We start from the raw sequence: 25946 nt of genomic DNA on the forward strand, positions 1-25946 counted from the left end.
CGCTCGCCCCGCTTGGCTGGCCCCCAAGAGACGCTGCCTTCCCGGGCGCCCCCGCCCGCCAGCTTCCCGCGGCGGGGCCCGGAGCCCTCACCCCTCACCCCGCGCCGCGGGCCGACAGGGCGGCGAGTGGAGCGCACGCGCGCCCCCCGCCCCTCCCCGCAGGCGGCGCGGCTCCCCCTGCAGCGCCTCCCTCGCGGGGAGGGAGCCGGAGGGGCTCCGGGCGCCGCGCGGCAGACCTACTCGGGCAGCGCGCCGCGCCGCTCTCCTCCGAGGGTGGCAGCAGCTCCGCGGCGGCCGCAGCGCCTGGGGCGGCGAGGAGGCGAGCGCGCCTTCCCTCCGCACCCACCACCCCAACCGGGTTCCCGCGCGCCGCCGCCGCCGACATGGATCTCTTCCTGGCGCTGGTGCTCGGCTCCGCTCTCTACCTGCCGGCGGCCGCCGAATTCGACGGGAGGTGAGTTGGCCCCGGGGCGACCTCCCCGCCGCCTCCTTTCCCACGCGAACCCCCTCCGGCCCGCGGTCCCCTCTCCCGGCGCGGAGGCGCGGTCACAGAGGCGTCTCCCTGTCCAGCAGCTGGGCCACCGCATCCCCTCGGCAGGGAGAGAACCGTCGAGCCGCTCTCTCCACCCGGAGGGCTCCAGCCGCGGCCACAGGCTCGGGGACCCGGGCTGGGGGTGAAGGGAGGCTCGAGCCCGACATCTCGCTTCTGAGGGCGCGCGGGTCGGCCGCTGGGCGGAGGGGACGCGCGGGACATCCCTTGGTCGGGGGTCTCTGGCTCTTGCTTTAGAAGGCTCTACAGTGGGGAAACTTCCCCGTGGCCGGGGCCAAATCCCGGCTTGGAGCTGTCAGGGCCGCTCACATCAAGGATGGCGGCAAGGGAGCCACTGGGTTTCCAGGGGGGACCTGTTTGCCTTCCCACTTGGTTTTCTAGGACTCAAAATAAGGACTGAGGTTGGGGGGGGGGGGGGCGGGGGGAAGAGGGGGCCGCTCCGCGCGCACACACGGCGCGGAGACCTGGGGCGAGCCTGATTCCGACGTGCTCTGACAGGTCCCAACAACCAGACTCCGTCTCCGTTGTCACTCAGCCCGTCCCCCCGCCGGGAGTGCGGCACCCTCTCCCCGGCCGCCGCGGGGTGCGCTCCGCGAGTGTGTGTGTGTGTGTGTGTGTCGGGAGGGCGTGCACGGTTACCCCATCTCCGTGCAGTTACACACCAGACTCGCCTGGGCGCAGATCGCTGCTGCTCCCGCAGAGAGAGAGAGAGCTTCACCGGGGCCGCATTGCTATCCAGCGGCTCTCGCTGGGCGACCCCCACCCGCCAATCAGCTCCCTGGGCTGCCCTGAAGACTGCCGCACCTGTTTTACTTGCCATCTTGGAACCCATCAATTCCACGATTGATTGGCTTTCTTGTACCTGGAGGGGAACGGAAGGGAACCAGTGGAGCGCAACCGCTTGTTTACCACCTGGTCGGTGGAAAGAGAAAGTTCGGGGTTATTTTGTATTATGGGCTTGGGAGTTGGGGGGGGGGGGGGGGGCGGGGGGGGAAGAAAAGGCTAATAAAAAACACGGGCAGGGGCCAGGGTATTTTACGGTTTTAAAATCAGTTCTTTGCCCACATTCGGGTATGTTGTGCGTTTCTTGCAGACACATTTGTAACAAGAAGGGCATCACATGAGTAAGTTTAAGATGATAACGTAGTTTATAAAGATGTCTAAAACAGCCAGTGAAAATATTGATCCTCTTGGGGGGCGGGGGGGGGCATTTAAGTGTCCAAACAAGGAAACATTTCACCAAAGAAGGTGCCAAAGTGGAATCTGGGGGATAAATCAGTATCCTGAAATTGAATACTTTCTTTAGCCCTTACTTAGGTTGGAGAGGAAGATAACATGAGTTGTTCATGCTGGAAAGTTTCACACCACAAGAACAGTTGAGATGTTAGCTGCCCTCTCAGCTCCCTTGGTTTTATTTAGGCTTATTTTTCTAGTACATTTTTTCCCCCTGGGAACTTTTTCTGCCAAAGAGTTCTATCTCGCAAGAGTTCTGTTAGATTTTGTGGGAGCTTCCTCCCCTCTCTCTGCCCCTTCCCACATCTTCCTTTTATATAAGGCAGAGATTGTTTTCTTTCCACTTTGACATGTCTTAATACTTTTCAGTTTATGGGGAATCAGTCAAAACCGTGCCCCCCCCCCCACCTCCCCCCCCCCCCCCACACACACGCATAGGTGTGGGTCCATGAGGAATCTGTTTTATTTCAAGCTTCAGAAACCACCCTGAGAGTGGCAGCCTTGAGAAATCTTGGTTTTAGCTGGTGCTATTTCCATTTAAGAAAGGATCTTCCCCACCCTTTCCCCCTACTCTTGTGTGTTGTGTGTGTGTTTAACTGTCTGAAATTTGAAATTACTTCATTGCAGAACTATTTCCCTGAAGGTGTTTTAATCCTTAAATTCTGCAGGAATGAAGGAGTTCGTGTGGGTGTATGTGTGTGATATTTAATTATTTTCTAAAATAATGACAAAGGGGAAATTATTTTTAATTTCAAAAGTGTCTTTATTTATTTTGAATCTTTTTGTTTGATAGGTGGCCCAGGCAAATAGTGTCGTCCATTGGCCTGTGTCGTTATGGTGGGAGGATCGACTGCTGCTGGGGCTGGGCCCGCCAGTCCTGGGGACACTGTCAGCGTGAGTATCATCACCTGGGGACTTCAGCTCCCTAGGAGGGGGGCTCCACCCTCATTCCAGGCTTCACTCTGCACACCAGAGGCTCACGGCAAGCAGGGCTTGGCGGTATGGTTCTGACATGGGAGTTTTCCGTTCCTGTCCCAGGCGCTGCCTCCTTCCAGCCTGAGCCATCTGTAAGGAGCCAGTTGTGTGACTCACAGGGTGCTCATTTCAGCATCTGTCCCCATCTCTCCTGCTTCAGTTTTCTGACCAGGCTCACTCTCTTCTTTGCTGCAGGCTCTGAGATGGGGGTAAGATAATGAGTCTAGACTGTATTTACACTAAATAAACTTAAGGTATAAAATCCTTACCATAGCTGTTGTGTAAAGAGGCCTCTTTTTTTTGAAGTGAGGTTGTATTGACTGTTGACTGTGTTCTAAATGGACCACCCAGTATAATCAAATAATACCTCTGAAAAAGGCATCATTTTTAAGTTCTTTAAGTAATCATGTAATAAGTGTCAAGTCAAAACATTAATTTTTACCTTTTCCTTGATCACAAATGAATATTTTTAATATATTTTTATTGATTTCAGAGAGAAAGGGAAAAGGAGAGATAGATAGGAATATCATTGATCAGCTGCCTCCTGCACACCCCCTACTGGGAATGGAGCCCACAACCCAGGCAGGTGCTCTTGATTGAATCAAACTCAGGACTCTTCAGTCCACAGGCCGACACTCTGTTCACTGAGTCAAACCGGCTAGGGCACAAATGGATATTTTTATGGTAAAAATCAAAGCTACAGCACAAAAGTTGGAAAAATTTGTTCCCAGTATTTTTTCTGGATTTCAAAATTATATCTCACTCTCCTGCAAAAAAAAACCCCACACAAACAAACAAAAAACAAACACCCCCCACACACAAAGCACCCACAAATAAGTAAATTTCAGGAGCATCTTTAGAGTACTAGGTGGGCAGGTCTGTTGAGATGATGGGGACAAAAGTGGGTTCTATATATCCCAGTGTTTTACTGCTAATAAGAAAGGGCCTGAAAAGAATAGAGAAGGGTAGTTACGAAAGCTGGAGCTGGAAGGGGAGGAGCTTGCCTTAGAAACGTGTTGGTAATGTGAAGAGTAAATTTAAGTTCACTTTAAGCAAATTAAATTTACTCTAAGTAAATTAAAGTTAGGTATTCCCTTGGCGGTTTCAGTCTTTGAGAATTGCATGTGATGTCTATCCTGAACTCTCTGAGGAGGGAGAGGGACAGTCACAGGATGACTCTCTAATTGCATGCACAGGCTGACATCTCTGTTTAGGGATGGAAAGGTAAACGGGACTAATGTTTGTCTACCTGCTATCTGCAAGCCACTGGGCCAGACTTTTTGCACAGCTGGGCCATTACATTCTATTATAAAGGGAGATGCTGGTAACTCCAGTTTCCAGTAAACAAAAGAACTAGGCAAAGCTGTTGTGCGTCCACCCCCCGCCCCGCCCCCCCCCCCCCCCCCCCCCCCCCCCCGCTTATTTTACTCAACATTGTTTTTTAAGGGAAGATGGTCTTAAAGAAGAATGGTAGCTGATGGGATATAGTCTTCTGCCAATTTTACCTCCTTTAGAAGTATTTGCACAGCTGGAGGCCACAGGTGTGGAATTTGAAGAGCAATCGGCTTTGAAAATCAAAGGGGGAAGAGTGTACCTTTTTCTTGGCCCAAAACAGGCACCTTTTCCAGATGAAAAATGAGTAGTTTCTTTGCAGGAATGGAGATAGTTTCCTCCTCCTTTGCTGCCTTAATTTTCAGGACGCTCCCAAAGGAAATGCTGAAGTGGTTTGGGGAGTGCACAGCCCCCCAGCCCCACCTAGGACAAGGCTGCGCTGGCGGGAGGCCCTGAGCACAGTGGAGTGACCTTCCCTGAAGGCAGAGTGCCAAGCAGTGGGCAGAGGCGGAGGAGGGCAGAGCACTCTGCCAGATGTGATAAAAGAATTCCGAGGAGAAAACTCTTCAGTCTCTTAGAGGTATTCCCCAGAAAGAACCCTGAGGAGCCGTGCTATGTCTCTTTGCCATGTAGTTAAATTTCCCCTCGTCTGCGCCAGCGTGGTGATTCTGAAGTTGAATGAGCGTAAAGGCCTTTCAAAATTTCAGCGGCATTACAAAATTTAAACCTGCTAAGAGTCACTTTTTACATAGTAGCTTTCCCAGCAAATCCAGGGTGCTATTTTATTATTTTCTATGCCTTCATTTTGTTTCCAAAAGATTGAAAGTAGTCAAATATAGTATTTGATAGTATTTATCTTTTCCTTCTTGCTGTTCCTCAAGAATCTGAGAAAGCTGCAACATGGCATGAGTTTAAATATTGAAATGATAATGTTATAAAATCTCTAAGGTGATCCGGCACAAACCACAGTTCCTCTTAATTTAGATTTGGTGAAAGTTCAAGAGGCAGAATCATGAAGGGGAACATGGACTCTGGAGCATGACCGCCTGGGTTCCAATTACTTCTGCCTCTAATGAGCTGTGTGACCTTGAACAAGTCATTCAGTCTCTCTGTGCTTTATTCTTCTCATCTCCAAAATGGATCGGAAATAGTATAGTATCTCATAGGTACACCTCTTAGATATAACCAGAACAAAGAGGCGTAAAAAGTTATTTATAAAGCACTTCAACTGCTGCTAGCACAGAATAAATACTATGGATGTGTTTGGTGAATTTAAAGAAATGTAAAGGAATATTGCCATTGAAACAGTGTTGTGAGATGGGATGTTCCCATGCTAGCCGATTCTTTGTTCTTGAGGCGTGATGTATGTATGTTGCATTTTTACTGCCAAAATAAAAAATGGTTCCAAGGTTCTCTGTTGCAATAAAATAAAAAGCCTTTAAATTACAAAGGGCCAGATGGATCTTTACCATTAATATTGGAGATGGCAAAGTGGTAAAAATGAGTTCAAAGATGGATGTTCCCTTGTGTGTGTGTTTTATTTTTCCAGAATCTCAGATGGTCCAAATGACTCTTGTCAGTTCAGAGAACCGGCTGTCTTTGTTTTGCTATAAACAGGTAGAGGAATGCAGGGGTGAGAGGTCAGCTCAAAGTGGGAAGAACTGCCCCCAAAGAGGCTTGTTAGGGACACATGGAAAACTCTGATTAGCTTTTACAGCAAGTTTCTGTGAAATTTAAACCTTTGTCAAGATATTTATTCAAGGACAATGCCTTGCTATTCTTCAACAGATACATCTGGTAATGGATTACCTATAAAAATTCCAAGAAGCTTCTGGGAAATTAACATGAAACATGTTTTTGCCTTTCTGACCCTTAGATAATCTCAGCGTTCTTTCTCATAGGAGCCCTTCCTTATCAGAGGTGCCCTGGTTCTCGTTTTTTTTTTTTTTTTTCTGAATAATTCACTTTGGATTTTCCTTCAGATCAGCACAGCAAAACAAAAGGAAGCTATTCCTACCTATACCCAGAACCTCCCAGTTTATCCTGGAGAAACTGTGTCTGTAAGCTGGGGAGGCCGTTCCCTCATACTGAATATTTATCAGATCTCGCGCCCTAGTGCAAGGGACCCCGTGGTCCTTGTTTACTTCACTTGGTTGAGCAACGTGAGATGTTTTAACTCAGTGTTCATGGGGTCAAATATGTGTATTTCCACAAAACCTGCTGCATTTCATTTCCACTGACTTCCCCTTTTCACGGACTTGTATGGAGAGGCCAGGAGCACTGCAGGCACTAGCCTTGCTCAGCCTCCGCTCTTGGCTCACTGTGTCTAGCCACAAAGCCACAGTTAGCCAGATTCCCATCCTTCCCTCTGGGACTGAGGAAGGAAGGATCAGAGATGCTTCCCAGACAGTCGTAGGAGCTGTCCTCCTGCTTCCTGCCTGTGCCACCAGCACTCCCTCCCAGCATTCCCGCCAGCCGGGAAAGCACGAACTATTCCAGAAATAGGCAGGTTCTGTTTTCACAGTTCTTTTAGAGGCCATACTCTTGCCTTCTTTCTGTCCTTTGCTTCTTTGTTTTGTTTTCTTGACTCATAAGCAGATCTCTACGTAGTGAGAATTCAAAATTTGTTTTTTTCTATTTGCCTTGGGCTTTATTGACTATTGATGTGGCTGTTTGTTGTAAAGGAAAATTTTCTTAATAGGTTCATAACACTAACACACTGATGGTTACATATTTACAGCACACAGCCCCTAATCACTCCCAAAACATTTGTTTCTTGCTCTATAATCATTCTGTTCCTTAACTTTTCCATCATACTAATGGCACAGTTCATTTGAATTATTTTAACAATTTCTTTACTCCTATCAAGTGGAGATCTCTGTAATGAAGATTTCTCAGGGTTTGTATGTTTTATTTTACTTTTTAAAAAAGTCTTTATTGTTGAAAGTATTACATATGCCCCCTTGCCTCCCCTCCATTGACCTTTTCTATATTTTATTTTACAAAGCTGTGTATGCCTTGGAAGCAATTCTTAAGTAAAAGCTCTAGACGAATGGGGACAACTGAGTCCAGTCCTGGCTTTTATACCTGACTGGAGGCCCGATGCACGAAATTCGGGCAAGGCCTTCAGCCCTCACAGCCGCAGGGGCTTGCCTCAGCCCTTGCAGCTCCAGCTTTGTCTGGAAGGTCGTCCGGAAGGTCCTTTGGCTGTCCAGTCTAATTAGCATATTATGCTTTTATTATTATAGATTAGCTGTTTACATTTCTGAGCTGCAGTTTTCTTATTTTTTAAGCAGATTTCTATGACTCCATAATGTAGAAAAGAGTAGATAGGCTCTATTTCTAATCTAGATGGTTGACTGTTTATTTGTAGATTTGGCTGTATATGTCGCTTTGACAATAGTAGTTCTGTTGAAAGTGCTTTACAGGAGAGTAAAGAAAAACTCAAAATACAACTAGTTCCATGCTTCAATAAAACTATTCAGTTTCTGACTTCTTTGGCTGTCAGTGAGCAATTTGTGGTTTCTGAAGGAAGTTATGTGGATTAGGGTGGTTTTGCATCATTATTACTTAATACCAGACAAAAATGCAGATGTTTTATGTTTCTCTGGAGATTTTGGAAAGATATAATACCTAGCCTTGCCAGTGTGGCTCAGTGGTTGAGAGTCGTCCCATGCACCAAGAGGTTGCAGGTTGGATTCCTGGTCAAGGCACATGCCTGGGTTGTGGGCTCAATCCCTGGTGTGGGGTGTGCAGGAGGCAGCCGATTAATGTTTCTCTCATTGATGTTTCTCTCTAAAATCAATAAAAACACATATATTTTTTCTTTTTTTTTTTTAAGATATAACACCTACACCTAGAGTTTGACTCTGCTTTATTTGCTTTAAACCTCATTTTCTCCTTCCTCTCACTGAAGTTAATAAGGCTACAACTGTACAACTTTTGAATTCTTATCAATATTAGATAAACTTATAGATTAGTAACTTATAGGTTAGTTCAAAATAGGGACTGAGAGACAGTAATTCATTCTGAAGCTATTTTGGGGTTGTCATATAATTTCAGTTGGATGACCCATGTTACTGGCTAATGATTGTGGATTACTGGAAAGAATGATGAGCAAATTGTTGAATTCCTTCTGTATTTCAAATGAAAAAGTTATTAGTTTAAAGCAGAGAATTTTGATTAAGAAAATGAAATGTTTAAATTTCATGTTTAATTCCTTACTTGTATCTGGGCTTAGTAACTTGGCCTTGTCAGTGGAACATAATTTATTTTTGCTTCCTACACTGGCGATTGATTTCATACCCCAGTCACAAAATTATATAGATTATGCCTTTGATTATTTACATTTTGAACATTTCTTTAACACAATCAAGAGTAAATAAGAAATGTAGGAATCTGCTTTGAAGGCCATACATAGTGTTCCCCATCAAAGAGGTTATTTCTAGTGAATTGCTTTCCATTTGTAGTTGACAACTGAACTATGGCAACCTCCATTGAAGATGAATTAGCATTTTATCGATGAAACTTTTAAAAAGTATTTGTATTGATTTCAGAGAGGAGGGGGGAATGAGAGAGAGACAGAAACATCAATGATGGGAGAGGATCATTGATTGGCTGCCTCCTGCAATAGATGAAACTTTTTTATATCCGTACAATTATATGGACTCCAGGAGTAACTGGGAGTCTCAAGGTGGGTTGTGCTGCCCAGAGCAATGTTGAAGACAGTGAGAGGCCACCTTAATGCAGCCAGGCAGGCTTTGCTGCCTTAATGTTAATCAGCTTCCTCTAGTTTTGGGGTAAGAATGCAGAACTTGCCTTCTCCCTTTTTAGGTAGGAATAAAAACAAGGCGGTGGACAATCATATTACTACTAGAGGCCTGGTGCACGAAATTCAAAATTCGTGCAGTCGGGTTGGGGAGGAGGTGTCCCTCAGCCTGGATTGTGAGAGGGCGCCGGCCAGGCTGAGGGACTCCACTGGTGCACTACCGGGGCCAGGGAGGGATGCGGGAGGGCTCTAGGGCTGTGGTAGGCGAGCTGCGGCTCCCGAGCCACATGTGGCTCTTTGGCCCCTTGAGTGTGGCTCTTCCACAAAATACCATGTGCAGGTGTGCGTGCACAGTGCGATTGAAACTTCATGGCCCATGTGCAGAAGTCGGTATTTTGTGTAAGAGCCACAGTCAAGGGGCCAAAGAGCCGCATGTGGCTCGTGAGCCACAGTTTGCCGACCACTGCTCTAGGGCATGTCCAGCCTGTCTTGCTCAGTCCTGATTGGCTAGACCCCAGCAGCAAGCTAACCTACTGATCAGAATGTCTGCCCCTTGTGATCAGTACACATCATAGCGACTGGTCGACCCATCGATTGTCTGCCCCCTGGTGGTCAGTGCACATCATAGCGAGCAGTTGAGCAGCCTTAGCATATCATTAGCATATTATGCTTTTTTAAAAAAAATATATTTTATTGATTTTTTTACAGAGAGGAAGGGAGAGAGATAGAAAGTCAGAAACATCGATCAGCTGCCTCCTGCACATCTCCTACTGGGGATGTGCCCGCAACCCAGGTACATGCCCTTGACCGGAATCGAACCTGGGACCTTTCAGTCCGCAGGCCGACGTTCTATCCACTGAGCCAAACTGGTTTCGGCAGCATATTACGCTTTGATTGGTTGAACGGACAACCAGACACTTAGCATATTAGGCTTTTATTATATAGGATTTTCAGCACTAAACCTGAATCTCCAAATCCTTAAGAAGTGAAATTTCGGTGTGTTTTTTTTTTTCAGTTCAATTTAGTAATTCTTTTCCCCCAGTTTTATTGAAATATAATTGACATACAGCATTGTAGAAGTTTAAGGTGTACAACATAATGAGGTGTACAACATAATGATTTGAATTATATATATATATATATATATATATATATGTGTGTGTGTGTATATATATATATATATATATAGTGAAATGACTATAAATTAACATCCATCATCTCATATAGTAGATACAAAAGAACAAATATATTTTTCTTGTGATAAGAACTCTTAGGATATACTCTCTTAATGACTTTCACGTATAGCATACAGCAGTGTTAAATATAGTCATGTTGTAATTCCATCCCTAGTACTTATTTATCTTATAATTGTTTGTATCTTTTGACTGCCTTCTTCCAATTGCTCCTCCCTGCACCTGACCCCTCTGGTAACAGTGTGAAATTTTTGATTAAGAATTTTCAAACACCACTTTCTTTGAGAAAGTTATTTAAAAGCACCATGTACTTTGGGCAACTTCAAGTGGTCTTGGAATGCAAATTCCAAACTAAAGCAGTGCTGAAGAAGTTTGACCTTTGCAAACAGGTAGTTTTTGAACATGTGTAGTCTTGAAAGTTCAGGTTCACAGAAATTACTTTGTTCCTTCATTCTTTGCCCCCATTAGAACTGACCTTTATATAATACTATTTAGACCTACTAATTATATAGGATTTTCAGCACTAAACCTGAATCTCCAAAGTTCATAAAGTTCAGCTGGGCATGTCATACCTTTATAGATTAGAAATTTTAGTACTGCCCAAGCTGGGAGGTAAGGCCAAGTGAAGGGAAGTGCTCTAGTTGCTGCAAATTCAGCTGCTTGGATTTGTCCATGAACAGCCGTCATAGGCCCTAGCCAGTTTGGCTCAGTGGGTAAAGCATGGGCCTGTGGACTGAAGAGTCCCAGGTTCGATTCTGGTCAAGGGCATGTACTTTGATTGCAAGCTCCTGGCCCTGGTCAGGGCCATGCGGAAGTCAACTAATCGATGTGTCTCTCTCACATCAGTGTTTCTCTCTGTCCCTCTCCCTTCCACTCTTTCAAAAATCAATGGAAATATTCCACCCCAAAGCTAAGGAATATACATTCTTCTCAACTGCACATGGGACATTTTCAAAGATAGACCACATATTAGGACACAGGCTAAGTCTCTACAAATTCAAGAAGACTGAAATCATCTCAAGCATCTTCTTAGATCTAAATGGCATAAAATTAGATATCAACTACAATAAAAACAATAAAAAATAATAAAACACATGGAGGCTAAATAGCATGCTACTAAATAAACAATGAATGGGTTACCAAAGAGATCAAAGAAGAAACAAAAAACATTCTGGAAACAAATGAAGATGTAAACACAACAATCCAAAATCTATGGGACACAATGAAAGCAGTCCTGAGAGGGAAGTTCATAGCTCTACAGGTCTACCTCAAAAAAAAAAAAAAAAAAAAAAAAAAAAACACACAAGAAAAAATAGTAATAAGTTACCTAACCCAACAACTGAAAGAACTAGAAAGAGAGCAACAAGAAAAGCCCAGAGTAATGGAAGGAAATAATAAAGATCAGAGTGGAAATAAATGACATAGAGATAAGACAAAACAAAACAAAAACCACAATACAAAAGGTCAATAGAACCAAGAGCTGGTTCTTTTAAAGGATAAATAAAAAATCAATGGAAAAAATATCCTTGAGTGAGGATTAAAAAACAAAACAAAAACACCCACCATAGTACAATGCTGCTTGAAAGTGCACACACATAACCACACTGGGACTAAGGAGGCATTTCTGGCCCCAGCAACAATACTGGGTTTTTTACTTGAAAACTTTTTGATAAGCTTTGAGAAATATTGGTATTCTCCCCCCTTTCCCCTTCCCTCCCTTTTTTCATTATAGCAGATGTAATAGACATCTGTAGAATTCATGTTATATGCATTTTCCCCAATTTTTAATTGTTTTTCAATTATAGATTATATTCTTAATTACTTTGTATTAGTTTCAGGTGTGCAGTATGCTGGTTAAAAATCATATACTTTACAACGTGACCCCTTTGATATTTCAAGTACCCACCTGGCACCATACATAGTTATTAAAATATTGACTATGCTGTACTTTACATCCTGTGACTGTTTTGTAATTACCAATTTGTACTTTTTAAAAAAATTCTTCATTGTATAAAGTATTATATATGTCTTCTTTTTCCCCCATTGACCTCTCCCTGGCCACTCCCACCCCTCAGCACATGCCCTCATCCCGCCCCCCCTAGTGTCTGTGTCCATTGGTTATGCTTATATGCAGGCATACAAGTCCTTTGGATTATCTCTTACCTCCCCCCCCCCCCCCCCCCCCCCTTCCCTCTGAGGTTTGATAGTCTGTTTGATGCTTCTCTGTCTCTGGATCTATTTTTGTTCACCAGTTTATGTTGTTCATTATATTCCACAAATGAGTGAGATCATGTGATATTTATCTTTCTCTGACTGGCTTATTTCACTTAGCATAATGCTCTCCAGTTCCATCCATGCTGTTGCAAATGGTAAGAGTTCTTTCTTTTTTACTGCAGCGTAGTATTCCATTGAGTAGATGTACCACTGTTTTTTAATCCACTCATTTGCTGATGGGCACTTATGCTGTTTCCAGATCTTAGCTATTGTAAACTGTGCTGCTATGAACATAGGGGTGCATATATCCTTTCTGGTTGGTGTTTCTAGTTTCTTGGGGTATATTCCTAGAAGTGGGATCACTGGGTCAAACGGGAGTTCCATTTTTAGTTCTTTGAGGAAACTCCATACTGTTCTCCACAGGGGCTGCAGCAGTCTGCATTCCCACCAGCAGTGCACTAGGGTTCCTTTTTACTCTACATTCTTGCCAGCACTTGTCATTTGTTGATTTGTTGATGATAGCCATTCTGACAGGTGTGAGATGTACCTCATTATTGTTTTGATTTGCATCTCTCAGATCATTAGTGACTTTGAGCATGTTTTCATATGTCTCTTGGCCTACTGTATGCCCACTTTCCAAAAGTGTCTATTTAGGTCCTTTGCCCATCTTTGATTGGATTGTTTATCTTCTTTTTGTTAAAATGTATGAGTTCCCTATAAATTCCAATTTGTACTTCTTAATTCTTTTCCCCTTTTCACTTAGTTGCCCAAACTCCCTCCTCTCTGGCAACCATCAGTCTGTTCTCTGTATCTATGAGTCTGTTTCTATTTTGTTTGTTTATTTTGTTGCTTAGATTTCATATATAAGTGAAATCATATGGTATTTGTATTTTTCTGACTGACTTATTTCACTGCTCATAATATCCTCTAGGTCCATCCATGCTGTTACAAATGGTAACATTTCATCCTTTTTTTTATGGCCAAATAATATTCCATTGCTTATATGTACCATGATTTTTTTATCCACTTGTCTGTTGATATATGCATTATGGGTCAGTTGAATCAACTGCATGCTTTAAAGTGACAATTCAGTGATGGTGAATGATCCCACGCAGCATCTTCAGTGAATAGTGGAAGAGACTCATCACAGGGCTGGGCTTTCATCGTGGGGGAGACAAAAGGGAAGGAGAGAAAGGTCCTGATGACCTAGTTCTTATTCCTCCCCCCTCCTCCCACACTACCATACACAGATCCCTTTGCCCCCTTTCCACCACTTTTGTGCAGGTTTTTAAATTTTCCCATCAATCTTTTATAGTAAAATATATATTTATTTTATAAGAGAAAATGCATTCATATCCTCAAATGCTCCTCCTCAAAGCAATGGCTATTACCAATTTTTGTGTACCTTTTAGAAATATTTTACATACTTATGGGAAAATTCCTATAATTCTTTTCCCCCACTTCTTCTATACAAATGAAACCATACTATATATACACTATTCTGTACCTTGCTTATTTCTTCTAACTATACATTTTGAAAGTCTTTCTTTATCACCAGCACATGAAGAGCCTTTTTTTGGAATCATTGTATCTCTATACCAGTGATGGCGAACCTTTTGAGCTCGGCGTGTCAGCATTTTGAAAAACCCTAACTTAACTCTGGTGCCGTGTCACATATAGAAATTTTTTGATATTTGCAACCATAGTAAAACAAAGACTTATATTTTTGATATTTATTTTATATATTTAAATGCCATTTAACAAAGAAAAATCAACCAAAAAATGAGTTCGCGTGTCACCTCTGACACGCGTGTCATAGGTTCGCCATCACTGCTCTATACCCTAATTTATTAACCAATATCTTATTAATGGACATTTATGTTGGTTCTACTCTTTTACTAATACAAAAAAATCTAAAATAAGCAACTTTGAACATACATAGAAAAAAATATTGTTTTGCATGTGTTCTAGTATTTCTGTGAGATCACTTTTTCTGTGTGATCAAATGGCATACATTCTTAACTTTAGACAGTTGGCCAATGGTTTCTTTCCTGGTAGTAAGTAGGTAAGGGGAAATACTGGATTGCAGTCTGACATAAGGCTCTGGCAGTCCTATATCTAGACTCTTAATTTGTTGCTTGATTCTAGTTTCCCCCGCCAAACCTCTCTGACAAGTTAGTGAAGGACCCTCTAGCCCCATTTTTCATTTGTGATCTCTTGGACTAGAGTCAACTGGCTGATATTGGGAGGATGGGGTGAGGTTTGTCCATTTGCCAGGATTTCCACCTGGCTTCTTGCCTATTGGTTTTCTATATTTTATGGATGTGAGTTTCTTTTTGCTTTTAAGAAAAACTCACAAATTCTTTTCGGAGTTGCTTAATTCATTGACTTTTTATTCTCTTTATAGGCCAGCCATAATTTGCATGCCTATGTAAATGCCAGTAAATGTTTGCTTTTTTACTAGACCTCTGATCCATTAGGAAGGGTTATGTAGAATTTTGATATCTGAATAAAGTTTTTTGGGGGACACCTGTTAGGATAAAAAGATTTTCAGGAAATAGGAATATAGTTTTATACTAAAAGACTTTTAAAAAGTGACTTTAAAACTGTAGGGCCATAGCTTTCTCATAGTTATTCTAATCCTTATCACAATTATATACTTAAATTGTATAATGAAAACAAAATAAGAAATGCATGCATAAGTAAAAAATTTAAAAAGACTCAGGTTGAGAGAGAGAAAAGTCTTTCTGACATCCCAATATTTCTGACATCTAGATCCACCCCTCATGAATTATTTCCTATTGATCCTTACAGAGACTTCTAAGCATTTTCAAAATTTTCCCTGTTCATAAAGTAATAGCACAGAGTAAGAACTGTTCTGTATCTTCTTTTTTTATAATACTAGAGGCCGATACACAAAATTCATGCAAGTTTAGGCCCTTGCGTCCCCATGGCCTCCCCCCCTCCCCGACTGGTTGTTCCAGAAGGTTTTCTGCCGTCCAGTCTAATTAGCATATTAGCTCTTTATTATATAGGATTACATTTTGGAGACCATTTCTTATCACTACATGTAAATCTCACTTATTCTTTGAAATGGCTGCACAGTATACCAAAATATTAAAATCCCCTATTTATGCACATTTAGGTGTTTTTCAGTATTTTGTTTTTATGAAATATGCTGCAATGAATATCTCTACAGATTCATCGTCATTGTTCTATACATTTAGATGTGGGATGTTTCTAGAGACATCCTATTTTTATGTAAATACAGTAATTAAAGAGCTCATTTTACTTGTATAAATTTTATTATATAAAATATGTAACTTAAAAGAGATTAAATATGGATAATGTTACAAAGTGGAAACCTTCTGTTCAGTCATTTTCTATTTTTGATTTCTTAACGAAATACCTTAAAAGAGAAGTAGAATAGATTTCTTTGAATTTGTTTATGTTCTACCTTGTGTGGGGAAGGATGTGCCATGTCTTCCAGGAAAGCATACAATAAACTAGGAATATAGAATTAACAAGGTCTAGGGGGCAAAAAAAGAAAGGACAGAATAAAAGGTAAGATGTTGAGAAAAGAATTATTAAAATGCAGATAGATAAAAGCCATAGGATCCTAAATATGTCTTGTCATTTGGCTCTTCACTTCTGGTAGCCAAAGGAAAAAGGAAAGCATCATTGCTCATATAATTCATGTTGTTTGTAGCTATAAAGCAAACCATTTATTTGGGGAAGGTATGGCTTTTCCCACAGATAGTTCTGAAGGAAACCTTTCATGTTGTCCTTTGCAGAGTGGGAGTGGATGATGGGAGTGGAAGGGGACTGTGACATTTCTACCATGAAGCCAGTTTTGGTTTCTAAAGCTGTTTCATAGAACATCTCCAATGCTAAGTGAGGCCCTTACTCTAGTAGAACATGGAAGGCAATTCTATATGCCATTTAAGAAAGTACTATCTATGTACCTAGCTTTCTGAGCCACCGCTCCAGAATATCTAGCTGTGATGGATGAACTGTTGAGGGCTTTATGGACAATTTTGGGTTAGACAAGACAGTTCCAAGTTAGGATCTCTAATAATGTCCCGGAGTTTGCTGTATTATTAATTAAAAGCCACTCCATATCTTTTTGCTTTTGTTTTAGTTCGTATCTTTTAAAAATCAGTCATCATCAGTTGATGGAGTTGGTACATTGTGAATGGATTGTAGATAGGGGTCTCCTAGGATCGAGTATGAGGTTCTGTAAAGAAATCAGTGGGGGAAATTTCTGTATCAGTTTTGTATGAGCCATTAGTTTTGTATTCGTTAGATATCTATATATTAGCTCATCATCATTTTGCTATATTCTTACTTCTGTGTAAATTATGGCTTGGAGTAAGAGGTGGATGAGGCACAAACTGGAATAAGGGCCAGTGAACCCAGGAACAGCAAAATCTTGACCAGTGCTCATTTCCCCGAAGCTCCAGATTGTTACAGGCGTGCAAAGGAGCCAACATGACCCGAGTTGTTACCCTAGTTCACTGGATCTCATGGAGGGCTGCTCTAAATAACCATGTAGGCCTATAATAGACTCAAAGCAGAGCCTGTGGTAAGTATTCTTCAAGTCCCCATCCACGCCCAAACTGCGCTGTGAGGAAGTGCTCATTCCCACACACTCCTGAAGTCCCAGGGACACTGGAACCTGAAACGCTGATGCACACGTGCCCTAGGCGATCAGCACCAACCAAGAATCTACCCTGTCTGAGTTTTCACCCTTTATCAACTTGGAGGGGAAGTGAGGATTTTTACATGAGCAGGGCCAAGGTCTTTCACTTCATAGGAACCAGTAAGTGATCAGTTCTCAAAGATGATGCCAAGATAGTTTGGCTTGAAAATTTTTCAAAAAATTTCGAAGTGACTACACCCATAGAAAAATACTGAGGGCACAGGCCTGATGTGATTGACAGTGCATCCCTGGGACTCTACCAGAGCAAATCAGTTGCAAAACATACACCTATTTACTAAAAAACTGGTGTATTACAAGACATAGTTTTGTTAAGTAATATCAAATGTAAAGAAATTCTCCACCTGAGTGCACTAAAACTTTTTTTAGAGTTTTTCTGATTTCATCACTTCATTACTACTAGTGCATAATTAAAGAGAGCGTTATGGTCATAATAGAATTCCGAATAAAATTCCTAATAAAGCCAGCATACAGGAGTACACTAAAACCTACATATGATAAAGTATTATTATGTATTAGTATGTGTTTAGTAACAGATATCTATATGTTTATTCAATATTCTTTATTAAATTCTCAAGAGTTTTAGTTTTTAGTCTGATGAAACACTGTAAAGTCAACTTGTTACTTTTAACTCTCATGGAAGGAAAAGATAGAAGTACTCAAAGTGGTTTCTTACCTTGAGAATTTAGAGGTTGATTTGCGGGGGGGCGGGGGGAGGGGCGTTAAATGTAATTAGAAGTCCCCCCGGCTATTATATGTAATTAGAAGTCCTCATTTCCTGTCGGACATTAACTAAAGGCTGGAGACAGCCTTGGTGGGTACTAGATGTCAGTGGAGAGTCGGTTTGCAATTAAGGATTTGCCATGGGTGATTTGCACGTGAGTAATCTTAGACTCAACTAAATTTTAAAACTGAACACTTGATTTAGTCAATATCTTTTTCACCATTCTGTGTATTAGCAATTTTCAACTGTTGTGCCTCAAGAATTTTTAAAACATGCATACCTGACTATTTAGTCAGGGGCACTGACCTCTTTTCCCTAAGATTGTTAAATAAAAAAAATGACAACCAATACAACATTAGCCATCCAGTGTGAATGAATCAAAATTATACCTACTTTTTTGGTCAGGTTGCTAAAAAGTACAATATATTTTTTGGAGTGCCACAGAATTTTAGTAATTAGTTTATGTGTGCTGTGAGATGAAAAAGACTGAAAATCGCTGCTGTAGATTAATTATATAAATTCTTCAAAACTGAATTTGTTTTCCTATTATAACATTACATCACAAAATTAGGGTTGCCTTTTGAAGATATTGACTTATGAACTTTCAGGAAAGATGTCATCACAGTTTAAATTTGTGCTAATATACACAAAGGAAGAAACCATTAAGAATTTCTGGATTTAGGCTTACTTTGCCAATAACAATGTTGTTTTTCAAAATCTTTAGCCTTGTTTTTATAAATCAGAGTTCTCAAACTCAGTTTCTATGAAAGATCCCTAAATGGTCAAAGGTGTGTGTTGCTAAATTTTCAGAAACTTACTTCATAGATAGACTTTCAAATATAAGCTTTCTGCCACCCAAAATATTATTTTAAAGTTCAGTACCTTCTATTTTTCTTCAGTGTTAAGATTTTGTAGGTACTTGGTAATTATCTGCCGTATGCATGCATTCCAACAAATAGCAAATAATAGAAAAATAAATTGCAATTCATGCTTAGCTGTATTTTTTAATGTATGTGGGTATTTAGAGTTGATTTTATATTACATACACTTACTGTGGTAATAGTTTTTACTAGGTAATGGTTCAAGGTCTTTTGGCCCTTGAATTGAATTTTTAAATCATTGATGGATTAAAAGATTTATTGTATCTTGGTGTCTATATATGGCCAAGAATTAAGACATTTTCATTTTCTAAATAAGACAGGTTTGTTTTTAAATTAATTAAATTGAGGGAACTAAACATAATTTATGAAGAAATAATTTATGTATTTGCTAAATGTTCTGTTCTCTAATCTTGTGTTAAAGTCTGATGAATTCTGTAGCTTTAATACTTATAAAATAGTGGACTAAAAGTTGGGATCATCCAAATTCTCACTTAAAATGTTATTCATGGGATCAGTTGTCCTGGATGTTGGTATTATAAATGTAGAGAGCTGAATAGTTGTCTATGAATAGCATTTGACACACCAATATTAACTTTTTCCCACTGTCATTCACTTTATTTTTACTATCATTATTTTTATTGTTGACGCTATTACAGATGTCTACTATTTTCCTCCCATTTGTCCTCCTTCACCTAGTCCCTTCACCCTCTCCCAGCCTTCATCACATTGTTGTCTGTGTCTGTGGTCTATGCATTTATATTCTTTGGCTGATCTCTGTCAGTCTGTTCCATGTATCCGTGCCTCTGGTTCTATTTTGTTCATCAGTTTATTTTGTTCATTAGATTCCACATATAAGTGAGATCCTATGGTATTTGGCTTTCGCTGACTGGTTTAGTCACTTAACATAATGCTCTCCAGATCCATCTATGCTGTCACAAAGGGTAAGAGTTCCTTCTTTTTTATAGCCACATAGTATTCCATGGCGTATGTACCACAGCTTTTTTTATTCACTCATCTACTGATGGGCATGTGGGCTGTTTCCATACCTCAGCTATCCTATATAATAAAAGGGTAATATGCAAATCGACTGATCAGTAGAATGATTGGTCACTATAACCCGCACTGATCAGCAGGGGGCAGACACTCAACGCAAGAGCTGCCCTGTGGTGTTCAGTGCACTCCCACAGGGAGAGCACTGCTCAGACAGAAGCCGGGCTGAAGGCTGGTGAGCGCAGCAGTGGTGGCAGGAGCATCTCCCGCCTCTGTGGCAGTGCTAAGGATGTCTGACTGCCAGCTTAGGCCCGGTCGGTGGGGAGCGGGTCTAAGCCATCAGTAGGCCATCCCCCAAGGGCTCCTGGACTGTGAAAGGGTGCGGGCCAGCTGAGGGACTCCCCCGCCTCCCAGGTGCACGAATGTTGGGCGCCAGGCCTCTAGTTGTAAATAATGCTGCTATGATCATGTGGGTGCATATATTCTTTCTGATTAGGGTTTCAGGATTCTTAGAATATATTTCCAGAAGTGGGATCACTGAATCAAAAGGCTGTTCCATGTTTAAGAAACTTGTTTTCTTTTTAAAATAGCTATATTTTATTGATTTCAGAGAGGAATAGAGAGGGAGAGAGAGATAGAAACATTAATAATGAGAATCATTGTTCAGCTGCCTCATGCACGCCTTCTATTGGGCATGGAGCCTGCAACCCAGGCATGTGCCCTGATCGGGAATCGAACTGTGACCTCCTAGTTCGTAGATCGCCACTCAACCACAGAGCCACACTAGTCAGGCAAGGCAGTTCCATTTTTAATTTTTGGAGGACACTCCATACTGTTTTGGGTTTCGTCCAAAAAGGTTGCATCTGTCAGCATTCTCACCAACAGTGGACAAGGGTTCCCTTTTCTCCATATTCTCTCCAACCCTTGCTGTTTGTTGACTTATTGATGATAGCCACTCTGGCAAGTGTTAGTTAATATTTCATTATAGTTTTAATTTGCATTTCTCTGAAAATTAGTGATGTTGAACATTTTTTCATATGTCTATTGGTCATGTGTATATCCTCTTTAGAGAAATGTCTATCTAGGTCCTTTGCCCATTTTTTAATTGGATTGTTTGTCTTCCTGGTGTTGAGTTGTATAAGTTCTTTGTATATCTTGGAGATTAACCCTTTATCAGATGTATCATCGGCAAATATGTTCTCCCATATTGTAGGTTCCCATTTCATTTATTGATCATTTCTTTTGCTGTGCAGAAGCTTTTTACCTTGATGTGTTCCATTTGTTTATTTTTTCCTTTGCCCTAGGAAATATATTGGCAAAAAATATTCTACATCAGATATCTGAGATTTTATGGTCTATGTTTTCTTCTAGGATTTTTATGGTTTCGTGACTTACATTTAAGTTTTTTATCTATTTCAAGTTTATTCTTGTGTATGGTGTAAATTGATGGTCTTGTTAACATTAACTTTTTTTGACAATGAGAAATAGGGCATGACATTTAAAGTTGGGGCATGGGGAATTTTTAGAGTTACTACTTTTTCTAGCTAAAGACTAGGGTTGAGAGGTAGATGTACAGTGTCAGGAGGGACCTTTCCCTTCCATGCATGTACCTGGCATTTGTCACCTGAAAGGAGGTACATGTGTCATGCTATGCTCTATGTGCTCAAGAGGCCGTATGAGTCCTGTCTGAGTCACGTGGAAACTGCATCCGTTATCTTAGCCTGAAGCATTTTATTATTTATTTTCCAATGATTATGATTGGCCTAACATTTGGGCATTTTATAATCCTTTACAGCAAGTTAAACTATATACCAGATGATAGACACACATTTGGATCGTAAGCAGGCTCAGTTCCTTAGGGTTTCTTATCCCTCATTTTAACACCGTCCACAGCCCAGGATTGCCTCCAAATCTATAAACCTGTGTTTAGCACGCAGGGAGTAATCCCTGAATAATTTAGTTTCTCTGACTTATATTAGTCACAATTTCATAAAGTCACCAGAGTGCGTATTGTTTTTAACTATGCCTAACATCCCTGAGAACCTTCAGTGAAGTGCATAGCATCAGTGAGAAGCCTCAGAGGTATCTAAGCAGCGGTTCTTGGGCAAGTGGCAGGAGAGAACTGGGGGGTTCGCTGGTAACATTGCCTGTATTTAGTGCTGTGGCTGTTTTACACTGGCTGTAAAGAACACAGATTATTTGGAGGAAATGAGACAGGATCATCTATATTGGGTGCTACTAATGAATCCTATTTTAGTGCTGTTCACGGTGGTGTTTATACCACATGCAAAAAAATACATGTAGTGCATTTATTTTTGGCAACTTTCACAAAGATTATGGTGATGGTTGCCTATGAAAATTTCCTTATGTGTCAAAAGAAAATAGATTCCAGAAACTTCCTGGAAATAATCTCTTCCAGGTTTAACATTTCTTTAAAATGCAGTTTTGTATAGTTTAAAAATGCAAGTGTTAAAATATGGGGCATTTGCTAAAGTTTCATGCTAAAAGTCTTATTAGTGGATGTATATATATCAATATTATAAAATTCACAAAATCTCTGAGTGTCAAGGCTGACTTCTGTTAAGTTGGAAAAATGTGACCCAACTTAACGATATTCTAAAATGAAAATAAACTATACAGAACTCTTTGGCTGCTTGTTAGGAAATAATGATGTTTGCTATTCTTTATTGTTTAAACTTTTGTTTAAAATCATTTAATATATTTTTCTTGAGAATTAGATTATTCAAAATTGGCAATTAAAGAGTATTAAAGAAACGGTATCCTTTTATATTTTTCCCTTTTCATATATAACCATTGTTATAAACAATTGTTCTTAATATGTGATCTGCAATCTAATTTTTAGTTTATGCTTTGATTTATTTTCAGTTTTTTGTTTAGATTGTACCTGATATATTTCATTATCTATTTTAAGAAATGTATCAACATCAAGGTATGGTGAATTCTTTTGAAGTTAACAACAGTAAAAAATCCCCACTAATTTCTTATAAACCTAACCAACATAAAAAATCTCTAACAAGGAAATCTAACATGTGCCTTTAAAGATATAGAGCAATAATTCTGCATTGATAAAATTACTACAACATTTAAATCAAATTGAACATAGAATTGTTTTCTTTTGCTGGTGCCCAAAAGAAGGCTCTATTCATCTAATTTTAAATTCTACAAATAAATATACAAATTGAAAATTAAAGTGAGTGTTTTATGCTTTAAGGAGGTAAGATGTTAATGCAAAAGAGAAGTAATAAAATAATCTCTTCCCTTACCTCTAGGGTCTCTAGGCTGGTCAAATCCTGACCATTATTAGTCGTGTTTCAAGTTTCTTCCATTTACTTTCATTAAACTGAGTTATTTATGTATCCTTTAAGTGAAATGGCTGAGCTTTCTGGGTAATTCTTGTTGCTATGGACAACCAAAGCAGCCATGCAAGAAGAAAATGCTGTGGAAGGAAAGAAAAAAAAACCCTTAATATTTCTTCCCCAAATTTGAAGAGAAAAGGGAACACACAGTATCTAAGAAAGCAGGTAAGTAAAGATATATCCGATTTAAAATCTACCAGCCTTGGTTACTAATTGATCAAAGGTTTTAATTTTTTTCAGATACTTTGTCCAACACACATATAAATAAAAGGATACTGTCTCTTGGAACCAAAAATTAATATTCTGAAAAGTGAGAAATTGGATTGGAAGGTACAGTGTCACAAAAGGTCTGAATATTTTAACTTAGAATTTGGACTATGAAAGAATAGCACAACTTCAGTTATTGGTTAATATTTTTGTTACAAAATGTTTTCTAATGACAAAATGGTGACTAAAATATTACTATTTTAAACATGTCCTAGATTTTTTTTTGTTTCAGAAAAGCACTGAAAGTTGAATATGTGTAAGTCTCCGGGAATGTAACAAGTTGATAAATACCCAAGTTCCGCCTCCTTACAGAGAAAAGATCTGGAATTTCTTTTTTTGGACATTTGTTTTGCAGCTTTCTACGTCTTAAGGCAGAGAATAGCCAGGATAAGGTGCCAGCTCAAAGGTTAGACGAACATATTTCTTGCAATAATTTTGGCTAATATATGTCTTAAAAGGCATAACTTCTAAATAATAACTTCACAAAATTAATCAATAAAACTTAACATTAGTTGTGGTTTTTTGAGTTGCTTTTGTGGGGAGAACTATGTTCCTTAGAGATGTGTTTATTCTGTTCATAATTATACTAAGTTAACTCTATTTCAGTTATTACATTAAACTTTTCCCTTTCAGTTTGTAATTTCTTTCTCTTGTTTTGTGAATCTAATAAATTGACCTCCATTCTAACCTAAAGGGACAGTTTATATTTTTAATACTTAAAGAAGCAAATTTTAAAAAACCCACAAAGTTCACCAAATGAAATTACTAACACCAGCCTATCATTAACCTGAGGGAATTGTATTCATATTAATTCTTCATGGAAAAATTCAGGTAAGAAATATTTTTTTGTATAAAAGACATAAGATGTTATAGTAGCACCTACAACTATTCATGCTATTCTTTTTGGTACATAAAGAGTTCCTTGTTTAATGTATTTTTGGAAGTGAATAATGCCACTTAACAGATCACCCTACTGACACTTCAGTGGAAAATTTTGGTGAAATATGTGAAATTCTATTTAATTAAATTAGTGCAAAGAAGACAACATACTTTCACCTGATAGATGAAAGAGAGGATTTTGATAACAACATTTGGGAACAAAATTGGTAATGCTAGAAATAAAAGTTAAGGAATTTCTTCAGGGAGACTTAAAAAAGTTCAAGTGTCTGTATCTTATAGTTACTCACAGTTCCAGAATTAACTCGCTGAGCTATGACTGAGTTAGGGAGGCAGTGCCATAGAGAGAGTAGAAGGTGGGCTTTGTCACCAACAGATCTGGGTACAGGTCCTGTTCCTGTCACTTGCGGACCATGAGATATTAGATATTTTATTTAACTTTTCTGAGCCACAATTTCTACTCTATAAACCTATTTTGCAAGATTGTTGCTGGATTGATAAATGCTTGCTACTATCAGTGTGTGATGATATATAGAACAAATGAACTCTGAACTGTGTTTTCTAGGGTCCATTGTAGTATCCATAGTATAGCCTGTTTTTAAATACATTTTGTTTACCCTGCCCATCTTTTGAAAATAGTCACTTCTCTAATGAAGTTCACATTGCTTTTTGCAAATGTGTGTGTGTGTGTGTGTGTGTGTGTGTGTGTGTGTAACTCAAAGAGAAGTGAAAAGGAGACAATTTGCAAACCTCAGACTGGAGTAAGGTTTTGGTTACCTAACCCAACCCAAAAAAAAGGAACCGAAGGAACTAGAATTTAGCTGTAGAGTTACAACTACAGATGCTATGATTTATTTGGCGCACACTTACTTCGCTAACTAAAATTGCATTTAGAGTGACTGTGATTGATTCGACAAACATTGGAGAGCTCACTAGGGGCAAGGAGTTAAGGTGGTTGCTGGGAGAGTTGCGAAGATTGGTAAGACGTGGACTCTTCTTGCAAGGAGCTGAATGGTAAGAGGCTGTCCCATTCCTTCGTATTCTCAGGTAGGAAAGAGTTAGGGATGAAGAGTTGAGGTTGTGCAGAGGAAGAATCACTTCCAACTGGAGAGGATCAAGGAAGATTTCATACACTCAGTGCTATTCAGTTGATTTGTTTATTCAACACATATCGAGCGCTAGCATCTGCCTGACCCTGGGCCAACCACTGCAGATACCACACCAGTCAGATGAAGCTCTGGGCATTCGTGTCATTTATGGTCAGCGTTGAAGGACCACAGAGGATGACAATATTGATGAGAGTTGTGTTTTGATACAGATGTGTTCTGAGATAGGATACTGCAAGATTATGCCTCAGGGGGTGTATTCAGACCAGGAGTGAAGGACGAGTGGCCTAGCTAAGTCCTGAGGGATGTGTCAACTGGAGAGCACCCTTGCCAGACAGAAAAATGCATTAAAACTTCAGAAGCTGCAGGGCAAGGGGCATGTTCCAGGAAATGTATGAACTCTAGTCCAGCACTGGGTGGTGTGTTTGAAGGGCATCTGATGAGAGATACTGTGGAATAAGTAAGGATGGGTGGACTCAGGGGAGGCCTTTGATGTCATCTTATTAGACTGGCTTTTGTGCAAGAGTTGTCAAGGGGCAGTGTAAATATTTTAAGCAGGGACAGCACATAATCAAATTTATATTTCAGAGGTCTTAAGCTGGTGCTGCTGGGTCAGATCTGACATATAGTTGGATTTGGTTTCACTTACAGAGTATTTTAACATTTTTAAAAAATAGTTGCCAGGGCAGATATCAGGCTTTTTGAAAAACCAGTAGCTG

The 25946-nt window shown here is 40.2% G+C and overlaps 1 protein-coding gene across 8 annotated transcripts in view; it reads left to right on the forward strand.

The window, feature by feature from the left end:
* The first annotated feature begins 268 nt into the window (after window positions 1-268).
* Window positions 269-25946, forward strand: part of NPNT (nephronectin) — an 87064-nt gene continuing 61386 nt past the window's right edge. For 6 of the 8 annotated variants that reach the window (XM_070433271.1, XM_070433285.1, XM_070433274.1 and 3 more), the window contains exons 1-3: window positions 269-454; window positions 2577-2677; window positions 23580-23630. In XM_070433271.1, coding sequence (XP_070289372.1) covers window positions 384-454; window positions 2577-2677; window positions 23580-23630 — 223 coding nt within the window. In that variant the 5' untranslated portion in view covers window positions 269-383. The remainder of the gene's footprint in view (window positions 455-2576; window positions 2678-23579; window positions 23631-25946) is intronic. The other 2 variants (XM_070433272.1, XM_070433292.1) reach the window with 1 other exon arrangement.

Source organism: Myotis yumanensis, unplaced genomic scaffold (genome assembly GCF_028538775.1).
Source record: "Myotis yumanensis isolate MYYU_CA2020_CCGP unplaced genomic scaffold, mMyoYum1.0.hap1 SCAF_1, whole genome shotgun sequence".
In the NCBI taxonomy this organism is placed as follows: Eukaryota; Metazoa; Chordata; class Mammalia; order Chiroptera; family Vespertilionidae; genus Myotis; species Myotis yumanensis.